Source organism: Triplophysa dalaica, chromosome 13 (assembly GCF_015846415.1).
Source record: "Triplophysa dalaica isolate WHDGS20190420 chromosome 13, ASM1584641v1, whole genome shotgun sequence".
NCBI lineage: Eukaryota > Metazoa > Chordata > Actinopteri > Cypriniformes > Nemacheilidae > Triplophysa > Triplophysa dalaica.
This window is the reverse complement of record NC_079554.1, coordinates 22,209,220-22,235,681: the sequence shown is the minus strand read 5'-3', so window position 1 is coordinate 22,235,681 and position 26,462 is coordinate 22,209,220. Positions and strand designations below refer to the sequence as shown.

General features: G+C 40.9%; 4 protein-coding genes across 7 annotated transcripts; 3 read left to right on the top strand and 1 right to left on the bottom strand.

The window, feature by feature from the left end:
- Positions 1 to 742: 742 nt before the first annotated feature.
- On the top strand, positions 743 to 4,333 carry rnf8 (ring finger protein 8, E3 ubiquitin protein ligase). 2 transcript variants are annotated; one of them, XM_056764450.1, is made up of 8 exons: positions 743 to 1,114; positions 1,455 to 1,583; positions 1,879 to 2,565; positions 2,891 to 2,953; positions 3,185 to 3,274; positions 3,460 to 3,567; positions 3,656 to 3,860; positions 4,004 to 4,333. In XM_056764450.1, the coding sequence occupies exons 1-8, from the start codon at positions 983 to 985 to the stop codon at positions 4,186 to 4,188; spliced, it is 1,599 nt and encodes a 532-aa protein (XP_056620428.1). In that variant the 5' UTR covers positions 743 to 982; the 3' UTR covers positions 4,189 to 4,333. The 2 variants fall into 2 exon arrangements, with proteins under 2 accessions (XP_056620428.1, XP_056620429.1); XM_056764451.1 differs by having other exon boundaries at positions 3,656 to 3,867.
- A 1,414-nt stretch (positions 4,334 to 5,747) lies between these two features.
- On the top strand, positions 5,748 to 8,775 carry tcte1 (t-complex-associated-testis-expressed 1). 2 transcript variants are annotated; one of them, XM_056765198.1, is made up of 6 exons: positions 5,748 to 5,854; positions 6,029 to 6,158; positions 6,254 to 6,822; positions 6,906 to 7,355; positions 7,453 to 7,556; positions 8,582 to 8,775. In XM_056765198.1, exons 1-6 carry the CDS (start codon positions 5,801 to 5,803, stop codon positions 8,649 to 8,651), a joined length of 1,377 nt encoding a protein of 458 aa, XP_056621176.1. In that variant the 5' UTR covers positions 5,748 to 5,800; the 3' UTR covers positions 8,652 to 8,775. The 2 variants fall into 2 exon arrangements, with proteins under 2 accessions (XP_056621176.1, XP_056621174.1); XM_056765196.1 differs by lacking the exon at positions 7,453 to 7,556.
- Positions 8,776 to 8,928: 153 nt separating this feature from the next.
- tmem151ba (transmembrane protein 151Ba) lies at positions 8,929 to 14,629 on the bottom strand. 2 transcript variants are annotated; one of them, XM_056765195.1, is made up of 3 exons: positions 14,150 to 14,629; positions 13,886 to 14,048; positions 8,929 to 12,117 (listed from the first exon to the last, which is right to left on the bottom strand). In XM_056765195.1, exons 2-3 carry the CDS (start codon positions 13,958 to 13,960, stop codon positions 10,693 to 10,695), a joined length of 1,500 nt encoding a protein of 499 aa, XP_056621173.1. In that variant the 5' UTR covers positions 13,961 to 14,048; positions 14,150 to 14,629; the 3' UTR covers positions 8,929 to 10,692. The 2 variants fall into 2 exon arrangements, with proteins under 2 accessions (XP_056621173.1, XP_056621172.1); XM_056765194.1 differs by having other exon boundaries at positions 13,886 to 14,629.
- Positions 14,630 to 15,844: 1,215 nt separating this feature from the next.
- nfkbie (nuclear factor of kappa light polypeptide gene enhancer in B-cells inhibitor, epsilon) lies at positions 15,845 to 25,266 on the top strand. Its single transcript, XM_056764538.1, has 6 exons — positions 15,845 to 16,353; positions 19,186 to 19,288; positions 23,634 to 23,844; positions 24,313 to 24,401; positions 24,477 to 24,725; positions 24,832 to 25,266. The coding sequence occupies exons 1-6, from the start codon at positions 16,073 to 16,075 to the stop codon at positions 24,892 to 24,894; spliced, it is 996 nt and encodes a 331-aa protein (XP_056620516.1). The 5' UTR covers positions 15,845 to 16,072; the 3' UTR covers positions 24,895 to 25,266.
- Positions 25,267 to 26,462: the final 1,196 nt, after the last annotated feature.

Here is a 26,462-nt window from a genome sequence, read left to right as displayed (position 1 = left end):
AGATAAGATAATGAGCGAAATTTAAGGGGCATACTCAGTTTACATTATGTTATATTATTTGTTGATGTGATTGTAAGACTTTTTATCTATGAAATTGAAGAAAAATATGTGAAAATGTACAATTTAATTCGAATATTTATCTATTAGAGATGGTCTGAATAGTGAATAGTTATTGTATTAACAATATTATTAGATTAGAGTCTTAGGATATAACTATTTACAATTAAATAAACTTATTTTGGTATCTAGAGAATAAAAGAGAAGATAAAAACCAAGACACGAGGCTTGTTCGACTTGACATCAAAATACCGCGAGAGCGATTAAAAAACCTGCTTTAGAATCGCTCTCGCGATACTTTGATGTCACCCGCCTGTCGGACCTTCCGCCCCCAATCAAGTCGAACGAGCCTTTTATCTCTGTACAGCATCGCGCATAGATTCACACGTGACAGCTGTAACATTTCACATCGCTGAACAGGATTAACCAATCACAATTTTTTGAGATTCAGCCACGATTATTTATTTTTAATAAGGACAGCCGCGTTCGAAATCGACTTCTTTGTCACTTGCTACTTCTAAGAATTGCTAATTCTAAAGTTACAAATTCAAAATATTAAAATTGTTTCCTACACAAACACACCAACTCGGAAACACGCAACCAGTCAGCCGCTATGCGTCACTAGAAACATCCAATCAGAGCCTCCGCTGAGCGTCACATGACACGGGCGAGCACGTCGAGCAGAAACCCTCTGGTCTGTTCAACCTTATGTAGCGCTGCGCAGCCGGTCGACGTCAAAGTATCGCGAGAGCCAGTCTAAATTAGGTGTGCGTTCCGTGCCTACGCATCGGTCTCCCGATACTTCAATGTCATGCGGCGGCAAGTCTGCGCAGCGCCACAAGAAGTCGAAAAAAACCTGCTGAGTTGGTTCATGGCGGAAAACGCACAATAAAAACACTCAGCTAACTTTTGTCATGGCGCAGAAATGATGGAGCAGACCGAAGAGGCTCCTTCCTTAATAAACACCGAGGAAGAGAGCTGCGGGAAAGACAAAGTGTGGTGTTTGCAGCGCGTGGGGAGAGATTGTGACTGGCTGCTTTTGCACGAGGACTCAGAGGTGCATGTTTACAGAACGAACTGCTTTTATTTATCTGTTATTTACATGAGTGTAAACACACAGGTGTCGTAATGCACCCTAAAATGATTCCAACTATCCAGTGGATTGTTTGTCTGTGAGGAAATCTGAATCAAAACAACACAGAATAGCATTGATGATAGAGCCCGTACTGCGCTTTAAAAGTCTCGTTTTCACTACATTATAATGGCGAAATATCTGCTACATCGTCACTCAGAGTTAAATGTAAATTCTATCGTTATAACTGTAATAAAAGAGCAATATAGTTTCACAGGTGCTTCACGTGCATTAAACGAAATGTGTGTATTTTGTTTACCATCAGGTGTCTGTTGGTCGTGGATTAAATGTGAGCCATCAGATTCTGTCAGCATGCTGTCCACTTATGATCTCCAGGAATCACTGTATGTTTAAACAGAATGACGACAGACAGTGGACAGTGACAGATAATAAGGTGAAGTTAATGTCTGTCTGTTTACCTGTCTGTCTATTAGAGATGAAGAATGGTTGTAGCTGATATATCAAACCCATTTGTGTGAGTGACATCGAGTATGTATTTTGAACTTGGTTTATAATACTTGCCAAAACAAAATGAAGTCTGTCTGAAACATATTTTGTCAGGCATGCATTTAAAAATATTGTAAATCATTTGAGTTGTGTTATCTTATTTGTGGAGCCCAGCATCTGTAATCATGTGCTCTGATATGGAGTTCTAATGTTTTGTGTTGTGTTTTTGTCTTTTCACTCAGAGTCTGAATGGTGTGTGGGTAAATGGAACTCGGATTGCTCCGGGACAGCCCTTTATACTCCAGCAGGGTGATTCGGTGAGACTCGGGGTCCCTCTGGATGGCAACCCTGTAGAGTTCGATTACCTCCTTGTCCAGCGCCCTTTCAGTGAAGTAAAGCCGTTCCTGTCTGGAAATCCCTCCAAAGAACCCAGTTCTACCTCCTCAGGCCTGAAACTCAAAATCTCTAAGCGGAAGTTCGACGGAGAGGAGTCGGAATCTTGCCCGACGCAGCATTCCAAATCCAAGCTGTACAGGTGCTCTTGGCCGGATAAGTCGCGTGCCCAGCCCTGTCCGTCTGTGGAACGCAGAGCCACTGAGAAATGCTCGTCTAGGATTTCAAATGAAGACAGATCCCGCGATAAAGCTGGGAGTTCGCAAGGGTCCAAGGAAAGCAGTCATCAGCTGGCTTCTGTACATCAGTACAAGAAGAACCTCATGGCGCTGAAGGGCCGCGTTGGGGAAACGCAGAAGCGCGCGGCTGAGCTGGAGAGCCAGCAGCGGGAGACACCGGAACGAGAGCGGGAGATGCATGAATTGCAGGGGCAGCTGAAGATGTTGCGGGGTCAGCTGAAAGCTCAGCAGGAGCAGGCGCTTAAACGCATGGAGCGCTTGGAGGAATCTTTCTGTGAGGAGGAGCGACGTCTGGAGGTGAGGAACCCAGAAGCACTGAGGGTTGATTCAAACCTGTGATGTATGTGATTGTGATGGGTCGTACATACTGCCAGCCGTTTAGTTGACAAATAAACCGTACATGAGTCCTATGTTGTGGCGGCTACATGTTAGAAAACAAACTATTAGTTATATATTATATTTATTATATAAAATATCAATGAGATAAATTTCTCTTGTGCAAGTTTTTTTTCCCCCAAAGTTTTTCCTGTTACACCTCTGGGGACATTTACAAATGCTTTGAGATGCTTCATATGAAATGTTATATCGGTCGTGTTTATTAACGTCGTCTTGCTTTCCCAAGTTTGAGAAGGCACAACAGAATGAGGAGGGCTTGAAAAAACAACTCGAAGAAGCTTTAAAGGAGGTAAGAGAAACTAGACGCATCATCATTATATGATCGATTATAAGTAATCGTCTGTGCCGATAGCCTCTTGGTAAGATTTCTACTTCCGGTTTGCATGGTCGTTTGTCGATCCCGCTGCCCTGTCCCCGGCACTTACCTGTCAGCTCTTCACTGTCCAATCCCAAGAAAGCCCATAAATACAACTTGCCCAAAAAAAAACAAGTAACTATAATGTTTTTCTTTTTTTAACAGCACCGGAATGTCATCGATGAGCTTAAACACGCTCGAGAAGGATTCAAAGAGGTTCTTCAGGCCAAAGACAAAGAGCTGGAAGTAACAAAAGTATGGAAAATCTAGCACAACCCAAAACATTCTAGTCATAAGCATGCTGGATAATAGAACAGTTTATATAACAAAGTACTGTTTTTACAGTTACTTCAATTCTTATCGGTGACCAGAATGAATATGCACGAAACATATGGTATAAAAACATTTTCTGTGGTTTATTCTTGCTTCTTCACACTCAGGAGGAGAAAGAGAAGGCCAAAGCCCAGAAGGATGAAGTGGTCACACAGATGACAGAAGTGCTGGAGAGTGAACTACAGTGCAGTATCTGTTCAGAGCTCTTCATTGAGGTACTGTGTTCCACACTGAAGAATGTAAAAGTTCCCTTCAAAGAGCACCTGATCTAAACGTCATTGTGTTGACCTTTTACCCCGTCAGTCCGTGACACTGAACTGCGCCCACAGCTTCTGTCAGCACTGCATCCGAGAGTGGAGAAAGCGCAAGGACAAATGTCCCATGTGTTGGCAGAACATCACGTCTCAGACACGCTCGCTGGTTCTGGACAACTGCATCGACCGCATGGTGGAAAATCTGAGCGCGGACATGAGGGAGAGACGCCTGACGTTGATCCGCGAGAGGAAAGGTGAGAGGTGTGTAACATTCAGCACATTATCGGCTGCTTGTCTATAGGTGGGGTCACATGATCAACTGAGATGAGTTGGTCGGGGGGATGTGGAACTTTTATGCCACAGGGCCTGAGACGCATCCTGTAAATTGTGTTGTCAGGTCAGACGCCAAGCGTGTCTCCCGCCGTGGTCGTGATCCACGACGACAGCAGCAGTGACACATCCATACTGAGCGACGGCTCCATGCTCGGAACCCCCTCGGAGTCGGACTCCTCACTGGTGCGTTACCATAGTGATGAAGACACATCCTGGACTGAGGAGGAGGAGGATGACGATTATGTTTGAGAAATAAACAGACTCTTATGTATGAACAACACATGCACAGCTTGTCTGTTCCATTTTCTTTGGCCATCTTATTTTTATGTTTGTAGGTCACAGTATTATAATTATTAAGGGGGTTTTCTTTAAATAAAGCAACTTTGTCATTGTTTTTGCCGTTGTATGTTTTAATAGCGATTTACGAATTCATTTCTGAACTATATCTGTATGTTATAGGCCAATAAAACAAAACGTATCTCAAATCACTCTATCCCGACTTTTAATGAGGATGGTTCAGTGTTGGACACAAGAGGGCAGTAGTGAGACATGAAAGAAGAGACATTGGGAATTTCAATCTGCTCTCTTTTAACTGTTTTGACAGAGTTTGAATAGAAGCAGTGTTCATCTCTGACACAATCTCTCTGTGGGTCCTTGGCTCTCATTTCCAGGTACTTGTAACAAGTCAGTGTTTTAGAATCTAGACAGAAATCCCTGAATCTGACTACACAAACATTTCTGTAACCATAGTGTCACTAAAACTATTTGTAACGCTTTGTTCAGTGTAACACAAAATAAGATATTACGAGAACTGTCCCAGTGTTTTTTTGTTCATATAATGGAAGTCAATGTAGTTCAGTGTTTTTTTTATCAACATTCTTCAAAATATATTTTTTTGTGTTCTGCTTAAGAAAGAAAGAAACTCAGTTGTGTAATGACATAAGGGGAGTAATGGATGACAGAAATCTCATTTTAGGTAAACCATTCCTTTAAGTGAAGCTAAGGGCTGGACCTGACTGTAAATGTAGGTCATTAAACCGCTTTGGTGTCATTACGGTCTTTAAACAGACTTGTGTGTCTGTCAGGTGATTACACGAACAGACACTGACGGGTCCCCCAGACATATACTGGCTGTGTCGCTTAACTTCTCATCTCTGATGAGTCTTTGCTCTCAGGACATTTGAGTTAAACGACTGTGGGTGAAGTCAGACTGTGCTCAGGTCACGACTTTCACAAAGTGGACTATTTACCAGGTACCAGGAACAATTTAACTGGATTTTTACATTGCCCGGGCAATACAGTGTATAAAGTATTGCCAGGGCATTGCTAAATGGTTTCTAGGCTGTTGTGTGTCGCCTGCACAGTTAAACATAAAATAATCGTGCCAATAACATAATATTTTTCACCGCAAAACTAAAACAGATTGATCATATGTTTTTGAAATAGCCTGGACTCTACTTTTACAAAACATACAATTATCATATCATAAAAAAAGACATGGTTACTATAGTAAAACCATGGTAACCAGTAACCATAGTGTTGCACAATAAAATATATATTTATAGTGTTTCTATTGTTATTTTTTTGTAAAAAACATTTAGTAAATCAATGTTAATCGAGCCACCAAAACCTGTTATTTCACCAATAATAAAATCGTGGTTTATTTTTTATAAATGTAAACTTTCGAACGGTAGTAAATATATTTTCATACTCTTTGTCATTTCAATAGTATTATTCTTTATATTTTGTCTGTGATTTCTAGTTCACATTAATCGTATTTTTTACATTCTTGAGCTAAGAGCTGAGAGCCGTCAGATACGTCATCAGCGAGTGACGCAGTGAGACACGAGTGTGCATCTCCATGGCAACGCCAAACTTTAACGAGGAACCGAAAGTCAACTTTTGCATAACGCTTGTCAGTTACTATTTTAATAACTTCACAAATAAATGTTTTTTTTAACTAGTTAGTAATGTAAACGTGAATTTTGTTTGTAAATAATTAGTAAGAAAATAAAAAGTTGGTGAAGTTTCGATTAAAGAGCTAACGATACATTTATTGTTATTGCGGTTTTGGCGGTTTATGTCTCAGAGGACCGTAAACACCGCAGCTGACCGCCGGAAAATGCGCAGCGTCATCGCGGAAGATTCAGAATGGACTTTAGCTGAAGTTCCTTTACTAACAACACTCTGCCTTCAACATATAGTCAAGAACTTTGAAGGTAAGTTCTGGAGATCCTGTCTGTCAGTTCGCTGATGTTTATGTGTTGTTGTTTACATAAAACTCTCTACTGTTGGTTTACTGCATATTTTGCAGAGAAGCCCATTCTGGATGAACTCACGGGCGGTCATAAATCGTATGTTTTTGAGCGTCTGTCTCCATCCCTTCCTCTGACTGTCAGCGCAAACCTTATCTCCGATGAGAGCTACTGGAGACGCCGCGTGGAGGCGCGCTGGGGTCCGGCTGACGTCACCGCGTACGGCGACAGCTGGAAGCGCATGTTCTTCGAGCGTCACCTGGAAGGCGTCGTTGAGCTTTTCATCCCAGATGTGACAGACATCAGGACGGTCCTGGAGCTCGTGCCGCTGTGTCGAAACTACGTGACGCGTCTGAAAGTGTCTCAGTTGCTCCCGCCCATCAAAGACCCGTCGAGGTTCGACGAGGACGACGCCTCGGATTGCGCCAGTGACGTGGGCAGCGACGGACCCTCCATGGATCACTTCGATTTCGGCATTCTTCTTGACAAACTGGTGAACCTGGAAGAACTTCATGTGACGTACGGGGTGAAAGGTTGCGGCATGAACTTCGAGTGGAACCTCTTTGAGTTCACCTTCAGAGACTGTGAATGTCTGGCAAAAGCCCTGAAGTCCTGCAAGAGCTTAAAGGTTCAATCCTCACCCGCGCTGTTATTATGTCATGTTCTGTTAAATCTGACAGTGTGTGTGACGCTCTTCTTCTCTGACGGCAGGTGTTCCGGCTCCGTCGCAGTAAAGTGGATGATGACAAGTGTTGCATCCTCGTGAGTCACCTGCTGGATCACCCGTCTCTGCTGGAGCTCGACCTGTCGCATAACCACATTGGCGAGCGCGGAGCCAGAGCCGTCGGCAAACTTCTGAACCGCAGTAAGCTGCAGAAACTCACGGCGTACAACAATCGGATCAGAGGTCCGGGAGCTCAGGCGCTGGCTCACGCTCTCGCCAGAAACACCACGCTGACGTCCCTCAACCTGAGACTCAACCGTATCGCAGACGAAGGGGGTCAGGCTGTCGCTCAGGCTCTGATGAAGAACAAGACGCTTACGGAGCTTCACCTGGAGGGAAACGAGATGACAGAACCCACGGCCGTGGCGATGTCTCAAGCGCTGGTGCAGAACTCCACGCTGAAGACCTTAAACCTGGCCAACAACAGACTGGGAGTGGTGAGTGACCGACGTGATCCCAGATTTTACTCAGCCGAGTGTTTAACTCGGTGTCAGAGAGATGATATAATGATGTCGATCACATTTAATTATTCAGAAGAGTGTTACAGGACAGCATGTGGGACGAGGATTAGCCCTCTCTTGGGACGGATCATCCAAATGGTTCCTGCATTTATCCGGCTCTCACAGTTTGATTTCAAGGCAAATCATATTTCAAACAATCACCACTTCAGCAGGAAGGAGTCACAAGCAACATTAGATCCCGAATCCTCTGAATGGATCTGCAGAATGTGATATGATTCTTATCAGAACGTTTAACCTTGAGAAACTCCACTGTCAGAATCTGATCGATCGTTGTAGTTCCGCTTATTTTGAACATTTTCTAATGCCGTAAAATAATATTTTTTAGGTCTAATTGCTGTTGAACCTTTATACTTTCTTAATTGATTTATATTGTTTTGGGCTCATAGGCTGTTGAATAATGGAATGGGTAAACTTCTATAGCGATGAATGGAAGACTACCACAAATATAACGGCGAGAGATAATGATGTCAAATTTACAGTGACTTCCATAGAAACACCCTCGTATTATGCGATACACATTTTTTCGTAATTTGTTGCAAAGGGAATATACTACAAAGCATGGTGTTATAAACATACACAATTGAAAATACCGTTGACCGTAAAAGGTCCAATATTCAAACGTTTTTAGCCAACATTAACACTGTATTGTGATGTGGAATAAACGGTTATGTCTGTAAAGCGACATTTTGAATAAAGTATTAAAATACAATACAGTAATGACCGAAGTAATGTCCAACTTCTTTGGACATCTTGCTTTTTTTTTCAAATAGATTATTACAGATCTATTAAAATGTTTGTATGTGTGTTGTGTAGTTGTGTTTGTAGTGCAAACTAAAGCTCAGCTTTGAGAAGAATTTAAGAAGGTTAAAACCCAAAGAATGACCGCTGTAGAGAAAAACCAGAAGGCCTAGACAATATACAGAAGTATAAAACTACTAAATATAGACCAGGGCTATTCAACCCCGGCCCTACAGAGTTAAGTTCCAACCCAAATCCAACGCCCCTGCGTGTACTTTCCGCAAGACCTCAGTTAGCTTGTTCGGGTGTGTTTGTTCAGACTTTACATGACCGTGGCCTTCCAGAACCAGATCTGAGTCATCCTGATGTAGACCGTTTGTGAGATGTTCTTTTTCTTTTTGCAGGATGGTGGGAAGGTTCTGGAAGAAGGGATGTCCCACAACAGCAGTCTGGTGGAGTGTGATATTCGGCTGACCGATGTAGATCAGGAGAGTGAGTTCTGCATCACTCAGGCCCTGAGAGCCAATCAAAACCACAAACATCATCACAGTCCCACTGCCACACAACATCCATCAGCTCATTAAACATCCTAAACCCACTTACATGCTTTTCTGCCTTTCATTTTGACAATTTAAACATGTTTATGATTTGAGATATTTGCCACAGTATCGGTGTTTAAAGACTGAATGAGATATGACATTTATCACTGCGTAAGCCAGGTTACTAACCGGTCTGTTTCCAGCACAAAACGTCCTCCGATGTCATAATAAAAGTCACATTTGGGCGCTGGAATATTTCTCGACAGCCATAAAAAAGAATATAACTGTTCTCGTATAATTTGTTTCTGCATTTTGTATTTTCAACAATACTGTGTTGTACGCACACATTTGTAGACACGTCAAAATGACAACATTTTCAGGTTGCAAACATGTCATGTTGTTAAAAATAAAAATTTCAGCATACACATAAGTGTTTATTCACAATACAAAGTGTTTCTTGTTTCAGCATATCAAGACATACAACAGATTTTCTTCGTCACCAGGAAGCTTTTATAATACTTTCCCTTCATGTTCTGAAATAACTGCGTGCATTTTTAGAAAGAAGAAATATGAAATTTTTGTATAGTCCATTTTTTGCATTATGGTCAATCTGAGAGACTGTTCAGTTCTTCTATCACTAAGACTCTTTTACATTAATATTTACAGTTGGATCATACATCCGAGGTCACGCAGAGGTTACATGTGCTGTCACACAGTAACAGTGAGGTGTTACATTGTTACTTTCTCAATGTTTTATACACATGAATTCTCTTAAAACCGATTAACATAAACTGCAGGAGATGGATAACTTCTGTATGCCTTTGTTTTTATGACGATCGGTTCTGGATTTGACAGAATAGGAATATTTATATTTATATGTCCAACTTTTGAAGATCACTTGAGCATGTGGCTTATTTGAGCTTTTAGAGGTGATTTATTTTCAGTTCTCCCGTGAGATCTGACTGCTCAAAATCTTGCTGACATTATTTCTTTCCAGAGGGTTTAGAAAATGTAATAAAGCAAAATGTCAACAAAAAAAACATCTGAGGCACTTCAGCTTGTTGAAAAGGAGAGGTAGTTGTGGAAAATAAAACATCCGGAATGGGTTACAGTAGCATTTCTATTTAAAATATGGAGAGAATGATTCAATATTTTAAAGAGGATGTGTTTGGTTTGGACTTGTTGTGTCCGTTAAGCCTGTGTGTACTAAATTATTCACAACGTTGCCATAAATAGAGATCAAACAGAAACTGTGCTTGTTAAATACTTGTGTCTTAATACTTCAGGTTTATCATTTTAAATCTATCCGAGCTCCACATTACAGGGAAATAGTTTGTTTCCAAAATGAGAACTTGTTTTCAAAAATCGTGTTTTTTATGACGTTATCATGTTTTTATTGTGTTAGTTAGCTGTATTTTTTGATATCCTGGCTTAAATCAAAACAAACCAACTGCAGTTTGAGTGATATTCATTGTAATGCACAATAAAAAACATGATATTATCTAATTTTGGAAATAAACTCTTCATGTAGACCGGCCTTAAAGTTTGTTTATTGTTTTTATATGATTTGCATGATTAAATCACTTGCACATGTTTATACGATTGACTTGATTTGTGTCTGGAAAACAGTCGATGTCTTTGGGTTGAGCATTTAGTTTGTTGTGCTGTTAAACAATCAAAGAAAAAGATGCGTGATGCATATTTTTCAAATGATTTGCGATGGAAGCAGAGAATAGAAGGGTTAATTTTCTTCAGTTTCATTAGATTAGACAGTCAGTGATGTCAAATTGGTGTTTTAAGTGCAGAATGGCGTTTGGGGGATGCCACAGTTGAAGCTGAATATCATGGAAATTTGAACAAACGGGCAGAAATGAAATGATTTGAGGACAAATGTTGCATTTGTACGTTTTGAATAAAGTCAAGAGTGCAAAGGTGCACCATCAGCCGTCATTTCAAGCATCAGAACGTCCCAAAGACTACAATGAAGTCTCCACGCAAGTGCTGTTATGGTGAAGGGTGTGGTGATCGTGACAGCCCTCATTGCGATGTATGATCAGTACAGGGAAGTACAGCGCATCCTGGTAGGCCGGAGGAGAGGGGGGGCTTTCCTCAGCGGTAGAGCGACCCGCCAGGCAACGTGTGCTTTCTGTCGGACAGCCGGGATCGTTCAGGCCACTGCTGCCACTACGCCAAAGACAGCTGCGTCGTGAAGCGTACAGACGGCCAAGAGAGAAGCGGCCGCTACTGTTGCAAGCACTCAGCGCGCTGCGTGAGAAGATGGAAGAGCTGCTGACGGAGCGATGGCAGCGCTCACAGTTCTGACCGTGGGCGCTGAAACCAATTCCACGCGATGAGAGTGCGTCTCGGCTGGACTGCTGTGCCAGATCCATGAGCACGGCTTCTGAGTAACTGGGCACTAACTGTTGGTTTGAACGGATGTGCCACTCGAGTTCTGTGCTGTCTATGGTGTTGACCCGCGGGATGCTGAGGCCACACGGCCTCTCGTCCAACGGTGTGACGGCGACGTAGTCAAAACCGAAGAGTTTCTCTACGTGGTAGTGAAGGTGTGCCGTGCGGTACTCCGTCAGCACCCGCAGGGGCCACGAAAGGGTCAGCGCCGCAGCCGTCCAGAACATGCACCGCGTGGAGTACCATGGCAGGTGATCCGGATCCGCGAAGGCGATGGTGTGTTCTTTAAATTCCACGTTTTTGAGGTGCATTCCTTCACGCGCCTCCATGTAATCGTCCAGGCCCTCGTTCTCCGTGAAGAACCTGGCCCGTTGAGTCAGGTAGGAGTTTTCCGACTCCACGTTGGCGAAGCTAAAGCACTTTGTGAAGCGTAGTTTGGTCACTGGAAACCGCTCCAAACCCGTTAACCGCTTGGAAATGTCCTTCGCCCCACAGTTCCCATAGTCGAACTCGGCCTCGGCCACGTGCGTGTTGACTCTCTCGTGGTACACCTGTGTGGTGGTGTAAGCGTCGCCGTTGCGGTATCGGGTCACTTGACGCGTCCGCCGCACGTAGTGGTAACTAATGGCCTTCCACCAGATGCAAGGGGTGGCTCGCTGCATGCGTCTCACGCGCTCCGTCACACTCTCCAGGTCGGCTTGAAACTGAAGTTTGTTGCGCGAGCAACAATGCCAACACTCCAGCAGGTAGACCACGTAGAGCATGACGAGGAAGGCCACCGGGATGTAGATGTAGCCGTCGGCGCAGGGGCTGTCGTGGTACGTCATGGATCTGGTCTGAAAGGCGCTGTCGAAGGTCACGCGTGTCACCTTGGTGACCTGACACCAGGTCAAGGCGATCATGCAGCAGTACATGAGGAGCGAGAGGACAAGACATTTCCAGTGCGCCTCGCGACACAGAGATTTACACAAGGACGCCTTCACCGGTCGCTGCTGCACAGTGAAGAGAAAAAAACAAAGAGAGGTTCATTCAACCGACATAACCAATCTATATACCCACATTAAACAAATAAGAAAGTTTACATTCGGTCTACTTGAAATATGCTTCTTAGAAATGACACTTGAATACGCCAACTTTATACTGTTAAGTAAATAATTGTTCTCCAAGATGTGATAGAGAAATACTTTATAATAATCTTTGAAATTCATTTAAATCTACTTCAATACACTTATTTCAACCACGAAAACACCTTACTGGAACACAGTATACTTAAAGTTGAAAAATAAGACAATATTATAAACATGATGTGATACAGTTGTGAGAGGTGCTTTCAACTTACAGCTAAGACCACAAACAAACAAACGTGTTATGCTTTTATCATCGTCTCGTGCCCTTAACACAGCATGCATACCACAATAAATATTTGATGTTATTTCTCCATAATGATGTGCTGAACCTTAAGGCCTCACGGATGATCTCAAAGCCTAATATTTGAATGTATCAACCAGTAAACACAACTTTACAGGCTCAATGCGCTTATTGTTTATTTGCACATTTTTATAGGAAATGCACATGATCCTCTGTGATAATGAGGTATTCTGCATTCTGAGATCTTCTTTGACTTGGGTGGTTTGGTTCATGGCTGTTTATTTAGATTGTCAATCCCTATGGAGAGAATAAATGAAAGCGCTCTGATTCACTGAATTCTGGAAGTTTCAAGATGTGATGCTATAGGTGACATCATAGAGTATATATTTATATATTTATTAGTGACACCTGAGATGTAGCAGATGTGTCTTCCGCGTGTTCACGAGTCTCTTTGAGAAAACACTCAATAATCACACCAGAAAGCCTCAAGCGAAACATCCTTCATATTTAGCTGAAGAAATATAACAGATAATCCAAGTCTCTATGTGCAAACTAAAAGGTTTGTATTTTGGGTTTTAAAACTTTGAAAGATTGGCTGAACAAGTGTGTAAACGTGGACCACTCAAGCAAGACTTCCAGGAATAATTACGAACTGAAATGATTTTGCATACAGCAGAATGAACCAAAATACCCCAGCCAAGGTGTTCAAAGTGTGTGGTTGGTTAAGCACATGAATGACCTTTATAGCTTGAGTTTATTTGTTTAGTATGGCCTTTATGGCTATTAAATATGTATGTAATGTTTCACACTTCAGCCAGAAAACTAGGCCTTTCCTCCTATATTTCAACAGAAGCGTCCATGCACATCATTTCGAAACAAGCATAATAATGATGCAGAGGGAAATATCACAACAATGAAACATGAGGCTTGGCCGTAATCTTTTAAAAGAAAGTTGAAGCCCTAAAGTCAAATGCGAAATAAAAGCACCTGTAAACGTCATACAATGAAGATGTACACCTGTCCACTGAAGTGTTCTTCCATGTCTGGGAGATGTCCCACTTTCACTTTTGAGACTATTTTAAAGCTTAAAGTTCGTCATTTTAGTAACATGACATAAAAGAGTCAGACTCTGGTGGTATTAAATATAACATCCACTCGACTTCTGTTCGACATCACAATCAGATCACCAAACGTTTGGCACAAACTCATATATTGCTACAAAGAGAGAAAAAAATAGGCTGCATATAATAGACCGATGTGCGTGATAACATTCACACATCCTTTGAAAAATAAAGATTTTCCATTTATGTTGAAATGATCTTCAGGTGAACATGCACACAATGAACATCACGTGGAAGGTTAGACTATTATTTCTTTCACACAGAACCTCACCTCTTCTCGTGGAGTGTCCGTGTGCTCGTGGAGAACGGACGCGCTGCTGTCTGTGACGGGTGCTGCTGGAGACATGATGGAGATGCTGATGAGAGAAAAACATCACATCACATCCATGTGTGTTCCACTGGTCCACATGACGATCAGCGGGGCAGCATCCTCTCTGTGAAGAGCATCAACGCCAAACGTGAACATTACATCACGTCGGGACAAAACGGAACAACATTTCATTACGAGGAATAACAAATAACAGAAGCGACCCACGCGAAACAGAAATCATCAAGATTCACGCGGCCAGATGAACGCAGTATGCATTACAATGAGACTGAATCCAGACTCATACATCAGTGATGATATCCAGGTAACAACAACAGCGAGCGAGAGAGAGAGAGAGAGAGAGAGAGAGAGAGAGAGAAAGATAGAGAGAGAGAGAGAGAGAGAGACAGACACAGAGAAAGAGAGAGAGAGAGGGGGAGAGAGAGAGAGGGAGAGAGACACAGAGAGAGAGAGAGAGAGGTTGTTTTTAACAGTCGTCTCTGCGGAGGATTGTCCGTGACCTTGACTCCGTCAATACCTAAATAAGGTATCGTATAGAATTATACAGAATAGATATAAAAATCAACCAAACGCATAATGTGCACAATGACGTCATGCAATCACATGCTGTATGTGTTAAATATTTTTTAAATGCCTTTTTTTCTTTGTCCCTGCGCTTTTATCAGTTATACTTCTTAAATGATCTGAAATGTCTGTCAATATTCATTATATAATAAGTAAAATACTCTTCCCAGCCTGGCAACCACCTCTTTACTCTGCTGCCCTCTGGAAGACCCTAAAGATCCATCAAGACAAGCACCTCCAGAGTCTTGAACAGTTTTACTCTCGTGCCATCTCAGAACGAAACTCCATTTAATAGAAAACAAAATCATTTTTCACATTATGGTGAGGACAATAAGGGCTTTTAACTCACTGTTGTACCTCTGCAATAAACTGTACTCAATATTATTTCTTTATTCCCACTTTCTATATTTATTAATATAATCAGTCCTGTACCTATCTGCTGCATTTGCACTTTTGTTATTCTGCACCTTTAACTTTCACATTTGCGCTATCTACTGTTTACCTTCAGTATAATTGTTTACATTTGCTAAATGTACATTTGTTTTGTATGTATATGTGCACTTTCAATGTGAGAGGCAAACTTTCGTTGTACAGCCGTATAATGATAATTAAAAAGCATTTCTATTCTATTACACCCGGTTATGGTCAGGCAGTACAGCGCCACCTGCTGGTTATACACTCTCTTACTGGTTAAGACGTAATTGAAGAAAAATGTATTAAATCATAGTCCTTCTATTACAAACTTCAAAAATTATTTGTAAAACTGAATTCAAATATTGCACAACTTAAAAACATGCACAAACAAACAGGTTTGTTATTCGCATTTATGTATGAATTATGTCCAAGCAACCTTCAGTAATGCCGTTTTATATCCATGATAATGTTAATATTATTAGCTAAAATATCATCTGACTTTTTCCCCCACAACTCCACACCTGTTGTCGGATGCAACAGGCCTGTTATTTGGGAATCTCACAAAAGTCCGAGTTAAACTTGCGTTGTCACTTGTGTTGTTTATTTGAAGGATTGCGACCTAACATTCCAAGGTTGCCAAACAGAGCAGATGTGTATGTGTGTCTGTAAGGAATTACAGGAGATTCCGTCGGGTTTGACTCGGGCCAGTATTTTGACACTCCCTGTGGGGAATTCCCACCGTGGAAAGTAGACTTTATGTGGCGCTGCACAGACCGATCAGCATATGACATCAAGTATCGCGAGAGCAATGAAAGAAAGTGGGCTTTTGAATCGCTCTCGCGATACTTCGACGCCATTCGCTGATTGGTCTGCGCAGCACCGCGTGAAGTCGAATTGAAAGTCGCACTTGTCTCCGCCCACAAAACCATTTCCCCAGCGGCATTTTTACTCTAACCGTACTCGAGTTAGGTTCATTAACTTCGTGCCGGACAGATGAACGATTTATAGACCCGTTCCGAACGCGTTTAACCTGGTTTCGGGAGTTCCGAGGCGGGCGGGGATGAGAAACGGGAGCAGATGCCTCTGGTGTCATAATGTTACGGTGATTTGACGCTGTTTCGTTATTTCCACATCGTTTCATTGAGCGTCAGAATGGAGCGCAAAATCGAACAGGACGAAAGTTGGACCGACTCCGGGATCGACTCGTTTAAATCGATTCCAAGAGATCAGTACCCGAGTTTGGAGACTTCTGAGAAGGATAAGCAGAGCTGCGGGACGGAAGAGAGGCTCGACTCCGCGTACGTGTCGTCATCGTTAACGACGGACAGTTTGGATGATTTGATCGATAAATGTCGGATTTCTGAAGCGACTGAATGTGAATGCACGGAGGAGGAAGTGAATCTCTTAACCACTCTTACCGAAGACGGAGACACGTATGTTCAAACTTCATAAGTTTATAATGTGCACGCACATCTCTCACGAAAAAAAGTTTCATTTAAAACCGAAAAACACGGTTACCATAGTGAGCACGTATTAAACGTGCTATACGTAAAGTAACCGTAGTGTAACCGTGATATTTAAAGTAAAACTATAGTAATGTTTATCAGTGTGCCAAAAACACACTTTCTACACTTTTACTGTAATAAAACCTTTTTGTTTTTTATAACATGGTTATTTTTAGAATGTCGCAGTGCTCGGTTCCTTAAAAAATACAGTAGTGTTTAAGTTTGCAAAGTAATACAAAATGTTTATTTATGTCCAACAATTGTTGTTTTTCTACCTTGCATATTATAAATAATTTAATATCCTAATATAAATGCTATTTTAATTATAATTCGTTTACACGAACGTAATTATAATTCAGTTGTTTAACCCATAGAAATACAGACACACACATGTATAATACGGACAATCCGTGTGTTTCAATTCCTTTAAGAAATATGTGTTAAAACAACCCAGTATATTTGTATTTACACAAAATATTGTTTATATGCACAACAAAAATATGAAGAAACAAGTGTAGCGTGCCGTCCTTCATGTGTCACATAGCGGATACAGTTTCTAACCTTTCATAACACAACACAACACAACATTCACAGCTGGCCTGTGATGCAGGAACGGGCTGAACAGGTGAATTGTTGTATCAGTTGATGAGCATCTTCCATTTACGCGGTCACAAGACGAGATGACATGACCTTTCACACATGCCAGTTTTAAAAGCATTTCATTTTTCATTGATTAAAATGTTGTCTTTCTCGACAAAGAGGAAGTCTTGCAGTGTAAAAGGTGCAACTGTAGGTGAAAAGTCGTTTTAGACTGCGTGTAAAAATCACTGAACACCATTGAAAAGGAACATGTGTAAACACGAAAAATAGCAACAACCTTCCCTTGTTTTCCAAATTGTGGGATTTCCTGAATCATGGACGTTGTGCAAGAATATTAGTGGACTGGCACGATAAATAGAGCTGATGAGAAATTCCCGTTCTGAACAGATCATAGATGAAGCGTTTTAAACTATTGAAAAGGATTTTATTTTAAGGACAGTCCGTTCAAGTGACACATTCTCATGTGACAGATCAGATTTGGATTACAGTAGCAGGGTTTCACGTTTTAACGCTTCAGTCAATAACAACAGACGACTAGAAACTGGATCTGCCGTTTATGGCGACACGAAGAAGAAAGCAGAAGTATGCAGACATGCAGTGGAATTCCCCTCGCAGGCGCAGAAAACATCTACTGATGGCTGGTTTTTTTTGTTGAAAGTGCAAGCTTTTGTTAAGCGTGTGTGTGTGATTTACGTGTCCTGTAAACATGTTTGTACAAGTATTGACCTTCAGACCAGATTCTGGTTCAAACTGAAATGTATGTTCTGCAACATACGCACGCGTTCACCACAGAGGTGGGTAAAACACAGTCTGGTTAACGTTGGCTTGCTTTCATTTCTCAAATGGTTTTGTAAGTCGCATAAAAGGATGTTTTGAGAAGGCATTGCGTTTTGAATGGTCTACAGTTTGCCTTTGGCCTTCTTTTGTTTCTGACACAAGAACAAAAATCCTTTGACCTTTCCCATCAGGGTAAAAAAATGATGTCAAAGGCTGGACAAAATCCCCAGATGGTCTGGATGAGCAACTATCGAGTGGGTCAACATTCCATTTCAAGGATCTGTTGGTTTAATCCATGTTAAGAGAAAATACACTTACAAAAAAGAAAAGAGATCAAATAGAATCTTGTAATAAACTTTTAAAAGAAAAGGACCGAAAGCATCCTCACGTTCAAAATTTGCACGGTAGAGATTCATTCATTCAACATCTTAAAAGGATATGTCACGATATTCTGTGCTCACTCATGTGGCTATAAATTTGTATGTGAGTCTTTCTTAAGTAGAACACAAAAGGAGATATTTTGAGAAATGTCTCGGGGGTTTCGTGTTCATATCGATGGAGTTCAGTGTGTTTTCAACATTTTTCATAATATCTTCTTTTGTGCTCTGCAGAAGATAGAAAGTCGCACAGGTTTGAAATGACGTGAGTGATGAATGAATGATGACAGAACATTGCATGTAGCACACTGACGTTTGTTTTGTCTATTTTAGTGCTCTTTAGCTCCTGTCTCCATCCGCTTTCATTGTGTGGAAACAACAACCCGAGGGCCCGTAAATGATGATTTCTGCTTTAGTTTTACACGAGGCAAACCTTGGATGACACTAACGTTGTTCTCACATTATTTACACGCCGAAACCACCAACTTCTACCTGTTTCCTTCTGGCTTACTGTAAAAGCCTTAGGCCGGGTTATCGCTCGTGGGGAAAGTAGCCAGAAAATGGCCACCTGCAGGGAAGCGAGAATACTAACTTGTGTTCCATACACGATGAATCATTGACCGCTTCTCACTGACTCACACTAGAGCCGACACACACCTCGGTTTAATCAATACATCTGTGTTGGATCTGTGTGAGTCTTGTTCACAATGGAAAGATTGAGATTTTTGGCAATGCGAATAAAAAAAGATGTCTGTGTAAATAAGACCAAGATTATATTACAAAAGGCTTTATCCGAAAGCATCTCTCATTCTACTTAGAGTGAAAGTTCCAGTGTTGCGCAACGTCTGAACAGAGCTTCGCCTTTGTGTGCAAGATTTCTCGGTATCATTCAGCCTCCTTTTGTTCCCTCACACATTGTGAAAGGAGCTTTTTTTAGACCGATTTCCTTGATAGTCTGTGTAACGTTCGGCTCGGCTTCAGCATTTGTGTGTCTTCCTCTCTGCAGGATTCTGCATTTGGCCATCATCCATGAAGAAGAAGACTTTGCACATCAGTTGATAGATCTCTTCCCTCACGAGCTGCTGGACATTCAGAACAACTTATATCAGGTATTTACGCTCTTTTGCGTTCTGCAAGCGTCTCACGGTTTAGAAATCGTTTGCACAAGCATTTCCTTCCAACCATTCACAGAAGAATAAGTCAGGCAGAAACGAATTTACGAACGAGCAGCAGAAGAGTTGAACGTTGTTATGTCTTTTGGTTATTTTTGTTTCACCTCGAGGGAAACTCCCCCCCCACCCACCGACCCGGCCGACGCACATCATGACACTCCTTTACTGGGGAGTGCTGGGCTTACTTTCAATTGTTATTTTAACATTCAGGGTTTATCCAGCACTAACAGGGTGAGGGGGCTTTTTCGGAGACCCCCAAACTCCCACCCAATCATGCGCATGACATTTCTGTAGTTAGAAAGGCAAATTGAAACTTCTGTTGACATTTATGCTCTCATTTTGAAAAAGGAAGCTATAGCATGTGGTCAACAGAATGACTGACGTTCAGCGTTCATGAACGAGGAAAATTTGTCATGTACAGGCTCGGAATAGTCGTGGAAATCTATTACTTCCCTAAAAGTCAGAGAAGGTTAAATGGATTTTATGATCTACTATATAATTTACAAGTTCGTCTAGACTTTTATAAAATAAAAACGTGTTTACTTTTTTATCGAACATATTTCAAGCGTGATTAAGATCATGATAATCATTTGTCAGCGTTTACACAGAGTTAAAGGGATACTTCACCCAAAAATGAAAATTCTGTCATCATTTACTCGCTTTGAGTTGTTTCAAATGTGTATAAATTAAATATGAAATAAATTGTTTTGATGAACCCAGAGAAAGATATTCTATGATACATGTTTGCTGAGACGGATTTTCATGAGCCTGGGAGGCTATGGTCTTGTCACGCACATTTTCTGTTGGTTCATATTAAATAAGAGTACAAATTTGGTCTTGTGTATTTAGAGTTTAAACAATCGTCTTAGGACACAAGTTTTTCTGAAAAGTTTCGTCTTACAGTTTACATGGAAACAAAAATAAGTTTCATTTTGAGACCTGTTTGAGTTTGCGTTTCATTCTCCCAAAATGCTGTTTACGTCTAAACAAATGGCTAAAACGCATAAAAATCAGTTGAAAACTGCATCGTATAAGTAAGGGATAATGTACAGGCAGCCGGTTGTTATCACAAAAATTGTGTCGGGTCCTGATCAAACCGTCGGGGCTTATTTCGCGATAACAGCAGGCTGCTTGTACATTATCCCGCTAATTACATGGCTACTTGCCACATGAGAAAAAACTGGACATAAAATGTGAATTTGATTTATTTTATTAGCAAATTTTTACCAAATGTAGACCTTCCACGAGGAAATGCTGTTTAGTTTTGGTTTTAAAGTAAGAAACGACGTTCAAACCTCACGAACAGGCAAATTGGTTTAATTATTTCAAAATATGATATCGTATATGTTATTTAAATACTTTTTTTGTAATATTAAAGTGCCCCTCTCAAAATGATTTGCAACATCCGTGTTACAGGGTGATATTAGTTTTTGAGAGGTTGTTATTTGTGTAACCGTACAATAGGTTGCAACATCGTATACAACAAAGCCTGCCACTTTTTAAATAAGCAGAACCAAATCTGCGATCAACTGCATTGAAATATACAGTTGCAGACAGGCAACATTTTAAGACTATTTGAACACATTTAGACACAATTATATTTGTGGACACATGAGATAGGGGGGCACGGTGACTTAGTGGTTAGCACGTTCGCCTCACACCTCCAGAGTTGGGGGATCGATTCCCGCTTCCGACTTGGAGTGTGGAGTTTGCATGTTCTCCCCGTGCCTCGGGGGTTTCCTCCGGGTACTCCGGTTTCCTCCCCTGGTCCAAAGACATGCATGGTAGGTTGATTGGCATCTCTGGAAAAAATTGTCCGTAGGGTGTGAGTGCGTGAGTGAATGAGTGAGTGTGTGTGCCCTGCGATGGGTTGGCACTCCATCCAGGGTGTATCCTGCCTTGATGCCCGATGACTCCTGAGATAGGCGCAGGCTCCCCGTGACCCGAGGTAGTTCGGATAAGTGGTAGAAAATGGATGGATGGACACATTAGATACTATTCCACAGAATTATGCAGTATTTTCCCAAAATGTAGTGCAGAATTAACATGAAACGTCTGCTGATTGCGGATGGCCTTGCTAATGAGGAAAAACAACTTGAAAATAAACTCGTTTTATGTGAGCAAAACCTATGAGAGGGAAGATGTACACACAACAGGTCAACTAAAAATATGTCATTTAAAAATGTAAGTTCATGTAACTTGGCGCCTGCGTTTTTCCTATATAGTAGCCAATAATTCCTTATTAGATTTTTTTTGTCTGGAGCCCTGGTACATAGATACATTATTTATGAATGTGTACATTATAGGAACAAACGCATATTGTTTTTATCAGACTGCTGTCTGAATGCTTTCTGTCTGGAGACCTGGTAGACATGTGGCTATTGAGAACATTTCTCTGGAAGAACATCTATAATTTGTAAACAAAAAATATTCCAGAAAATTTTGAAGGTTAAAGAATCGTTATCTAGTCTAAAGTAGGTTTGGTACATGATTCTCAGGGGTAAAAAAGAGAACTAATGGTTACCTTGTTTTCTGCAGTCAATGCTTTCAAATATAAGCCGTTTTTGCCTTTTGTTTCAGTCTTTGGGAAGTTTATGTGAATATTTAGATACTGAATATCGTCCAATATATCGGTTATCGACTTCCAATGTTAAAGAATTATCAGAATTATCAAAATGTACACATCGGTGCATCCCTACAATAACCAGATTTTGCCCCCCATTGACTCTCATAGTAGGTAAAAAATAAATACCGTGGTGATCAAAAGTGCCCCAGAACTGTTTGCTGTTCTACATGCTTCAAAATGCCGTCTTTTGCGTTCAACAGCACCAAAAAAATATGTAATTTTTTTGTACTATGGGGGGCAAAATCTGTTTGTCAACAAGTATTCTTCCAAAAATCCTTCTCTGTGTTCATCTGAACTCAGTAATTTATACAGATTTGCAACAACTCAAAGCTGAGTGAATGATGGCAGAATTTTCCTTTTTGGGTGAAGGATCACTTTAACATTGCCAACATATTTCACTTCCTGTGATGCTTAATTTGTTGCGATCGTCATCGAAAACTCTGTTTAGCTCAGAGAAACGTCACGTTGTAACAAGTAGGCTAAGGAACATGTGATCGGCGTTTCATGTTAACAGCGCACAGGTTTTTATTTGTAGTTAGTTTGTAAAGCGAGATGTTATCAAATGTGGGTCAGAAGGTCTCAAAGTGTAGCAGTCAGCATTTAAAGCTGTGAGTAATGTTAACGCGTCGTGCAGCAGATTTACCAGAAGCCACGTCATCATGTAATACCAGTCTATCGGCCATATTACTCACTCCTTTCTGTTTGACACTCACTTCCAGATTGAGTAAACCTCAGGGTTCTTCTTCTTTATTGTCTTGCATCTTTAAAAAAAGAAGCTTTAAGTGTGTTAATAGCACATTTTGACGCTTGGGTTAATTCTTACAGCCACTTATGTTCTGAGATGTTTGTAGATCCCACAAACTACAAAAACTCAAAGTATCCGGTTAAATAAAATATACATATTTAGTTCACTCGTACAATCAAGGAATCATAAAACACCAATGGCCGCGTGCGTTTAATAATGATGTTTATTAACTGTAGTTTGTGTTTTGATGATTGTAATGTAAAGACGTTGAGCTGTATTGTGAATGTTGTTACATCTATGTCAATCCTGTTACTATGGGCTGCAGTTAAAAACGCCCATGTTTTGTAATTATGGAATGATTTTAACACTTCTAAAGTTCTGCACAAAGATTTTGGCCGAGATTTTTTTGGTTTATGGCGCTCACCTTAAAGCAAACATGCAGACATGATGGATTTCATGTTGGCCATTGAAAGACAACAATAGATTTGCAAAATTTTAAAGTTCTTGACGTTTTTAGGTTGATACCAAGTGCCAAGGAAAGAGTCGGTTGTTTTGATGGTAAAAGACTTGAGATTTGTTTTTATGTACCACAACAATAAAACATGGCTGTTGACTTACAGATGTTCTCCATTATTTCTTGAAAAAGAAAGCATGTCTGTTGGATATAATTTACATAATTATACATATTTTATAAAACTATTCTTAAATCAAAATATCATTTGAATTAGTTTTAATTTGCAGTTGCATTTCACAGTACATTACATCCTCTTCAATATGGTTCAGACTTTATATTGGCCAATCAGAATGCAGATTTTATAATCCCAGTTGTTTACATGTGCGACAAACTAGGTTTTGTTAATCTCATTAAATTCCCATTTTATCCGTTGCTAACTCTATTCTGATGTCTTCAGACACCGCTGCATCTGGCCACCTACCTGAATCAGCCCAGCGTCGTGAAAAAGCTTCTGGTGAAAGGGGTCTCGCTTGACCTCCAGGACCAGGAGGGAAACACCCCACTTCATGTGGCGTGCGAGCGTGGCCTGTGGGAGTGTGCATGCGAGATGGTCCACGACGTCTCTGCCAACAAGCTCGCCCACGTGACTGAGGCACAGAACTGGAGAGGTAACACATCGCAGGGACTGTGGATGATGAAGATCATTTAAGGGGAGAGGTTTTTTGAACCGATCAAGAGATCTGGTTTCTTTGCTGTCAGTGGTTTGAATGTCAGGGCCGGGCTTTGATGGTGAACAGAAAGATTCGTGTTAAAACAGGGAAGTTATGTGTAAAAAGACAGCCTGGAGTTTTCTGTTGGCATGGTGACTGTTTTCATAAACACACGTGCAGGTCTGTGCAAACCGTAAATCCATTGACACGAATACAGAAATGACATAGGAACGCTGAGTTGAACACGTGATTTAATTTTGCTTGCGCGTGGTATAAAGTATGAATTGAGGCACTGGAGGGATGATTTGTGTAAGGCGGTGCAGGGCCCTTTTGTTATTCTAAGTATGAACATGTTTTTCAGTGTCACGGCATAAGGAGTGTTTTGTTATGAGACATTAAATCTAATGTGATGTCTTTGTTTCGAAGGCCTCGCTTGTCTCCATTTGGCCACTCGGCACAAACATCATCGTCTCATGCGACTCCTCATGAAGAAAGGTGTTGACCTGAACATACAGGTGAGTCTTTCGTCCAGATCTCGCTGTCGCCGAGCGAACCGTCGGGAAGTCTGAACGCGTCTGCTTGTCTTTCAGGAGGGTACGAGCGGGAAGTCTGCACTGCATATGGCCGTGGAGCTTCACGACGTGTCCGCAGTCACCCTTCTGCTGAACAAAGGGGCTAATGTAGATGCTGCCATGTTCAATGGATGCACCGCCCTGCACTTGGCAGTGGGCAGACAGGACGCGTCTATTGCCAACCTTCTGTGCCAGGCTGGAGCCGACAAGATGATCAGAAACCTGGAGGACGAAACAGCCCTGGATTTAGCAGATGGCAACGATGATGTAAGAAGTTTGATATTCTCTCAGTATGTCGTATATGCATGCAGCCTGTTTTTATTTGAGTATTTTAAACCGTGTTTAATGGTGTGTCTCTTCTTTTGTTTTGCAGATATTGGCTCTCTTTCCCTTTGATGATATTCAGATCATGGGCAGGACAGTAATGAACTTCTGAACGCGTGAACATGTGTTCATTAAAAGAAGCCAAAAACTGATCTGGGACTTTTATTCTGCACAGTATTTGGACACATCCAACTACACCTACATTTAATTTAACGGCGGCAGTTATTTCAGTCCTTTTACTGCTGCATTTCACGTTTCGTCATTAAGAAAAACAGACGTTATGTGTAATAAACAATTTCTGTTCAACAACCTCCCTGTAAATGCCAGACAGAAAGCATTCTGGTGTGTATCTAGATGTATATCGTCATGAAATAGAGATGTTTTTTTGTCGTTGTTTTTTGTAGTAATACTGTGCTGTTGCAAGATGATATTTTTTTTTCAGCGAACAGGTCATTGTGCCAATAAAAGCAGCTTTGATATTTAAGTGAAGCATTTCCTTTCTGTTGAATGACGTGTGAATCCAGTGTGTTCAGAACAGTTTCACACATATATTTCACAACTCTATAACTGAAGTGTAAATCGTTTAACGAGGTCATTTCAGAAATGATATCAATACTTTAGGGTGACCATATGAGCCATTTCCCAGGATTTGGGTGCGTCTTCCGGGAGTCGTATTGGTCAACCGAATACGTCATCGAGGTCCTCACAATTCAGTAAAAAAACATTATAAAATAAACATTTAACATCGCTTACGACGTATAATCATTGTAGTTCATTGTAGTCATTCTTACCTTGAAATATAACGTCTGCCTTCATAAAACAAAACCTGAAATAATACACCTCGATGACGTATGCGGTCGACAAATGCGCCTCCCGGAAGTCGCATCCGAATCCTGGCAAGGACGCATCCGGAAGAAATCTGCCATGGATTATAAATGGCAAATGTCATTTTGTGACCGGAAACATGTAAACAAAATTTCCAAAAGGACTTGAATGCGACTACTGCTTAAAATAAAGTTGATCATCGATTGACTGATACATGTTGTAAGAGTTCAAGCGGATGTGTTTATTCACTGACTTACTAACATATCAAATACATTCATGTATCGGTTACACTGAACACACTGTAACACTTTATAATCATGTTTTTGAGAAAATGCGAAACAATCCTCAATTGCAGTGATGCTGGGAAAAATAATGACCAGAAACAAAGGAAAAAAGTTCGTCAATGAGTTTGTTAAATGTGTAAAGAGAAAAACATGAACGTGAGACCGTGTGTGTGTGTGTGTTTGTGTGTGTGTTTGTTCCATCATGTGACTGTGTTCCTTATACTTATAATATATATAGACAATATATGAAAACAGCATCAAAGAGGAGGGGTCAAACCATCTTATCTCGTTATCATTTCCTCTTTTGTGGTTTTGAATAATAATCTTTTTTTTCCTGTGCCAGAACATGATTACATTTTTTTACTTCACAAAATTATATACGTTCTCAGTTTTGATGAAATGACAAATGGTTGGGTTAAAAAAACACGTTTCCAAACGATCTTGTGTTTTTAGAGACTTAAGAAAGAAAACTATAACTAAACGTATTATCCTAACTTGATTAAAGTTAATACATACAATGCAATTGATAAAAGTACAAATAATAATGGTACAGTTTTTAATATTTTACAGT

Bases quoted from the DNA above. Each gene is read 5' to 3' on its own strand.
- tcte1 (XM_056765196.1), top strand. From the start codon at position 5,801: ATGGCAACGCCAAACTTTAACGAGGAACCGAAAGTCAACTTTTGCATA. The intron at 6,159-6,253 runs GTAAGTTCTGGA...CATATTTTGCAG, and splicing joins TATAGTCAAGAACTTTGAAG to AGAAGCCCATTCTGGATGAA. The intron at 6,823-6,905 runs GTTCAATCCTCA...CTCTGACGGCAG, and splicing joins AGTCCTGCAAGAGCTTAAAG to GTGTTCCGGCTCCGTCGCAG.
- rnf8 (XM_056764450.1), top strand. From the start codon at position 983: ATGATGGAGCAGACCGAAGAGGCTCCTTCCTTAATAAACACCGAGGAA. The intron at 1,584-1,878 runs GTGAAGTTAATG...CTTTTCACTCAG, and splicing joins GGACAGTGACAGATAATAAG to AGTCTGAATGGTGTGTGGGT. The intron at 3,275-3,459 runs GTATGGAAAATC...CTTCACACTCAG, and splicing joins AAGAGCTGGAAGTAACAAAA to GAGGAGAAAGAGAAGGCCAA.
- nfkbie (XM_056764538.1), top strand. From the start codon at position 16,073: ATGGAGCGCAAAATCGAACAGGACGAAAGTTGGACCGACTCCGGGATC. The intron at 16,354-19,185 runs GTATGTTCAAAC...TCCTCTCTGCAG, and splicing joins CTTACCGAAGACGGAGACAC to GATTCTGCATTTGGCCATCA. The intron at 24,402-24,476 runs GTGAGTCTTTCG...CTTGTCTTTCAG, and splicing joins GTGTTGACCTGAACATACAG to GAGGGTACGAGCGGGAAGTC.
- tmem151ba (XM_056765194.1), bottom strand. From the start codon at position 13,960: ATGTCTCCAGCAGCACCCGTCACAGACAGCAGCGCGTCCGTTCTCCAC. The intron at 12,118-13,885 runs GTGAGGTTCTGT...TTCACTGTGCAG, and splicing joins CGGACACTCCACGAGAAGAG to CAGCGACCGGTGAAGGCGTC.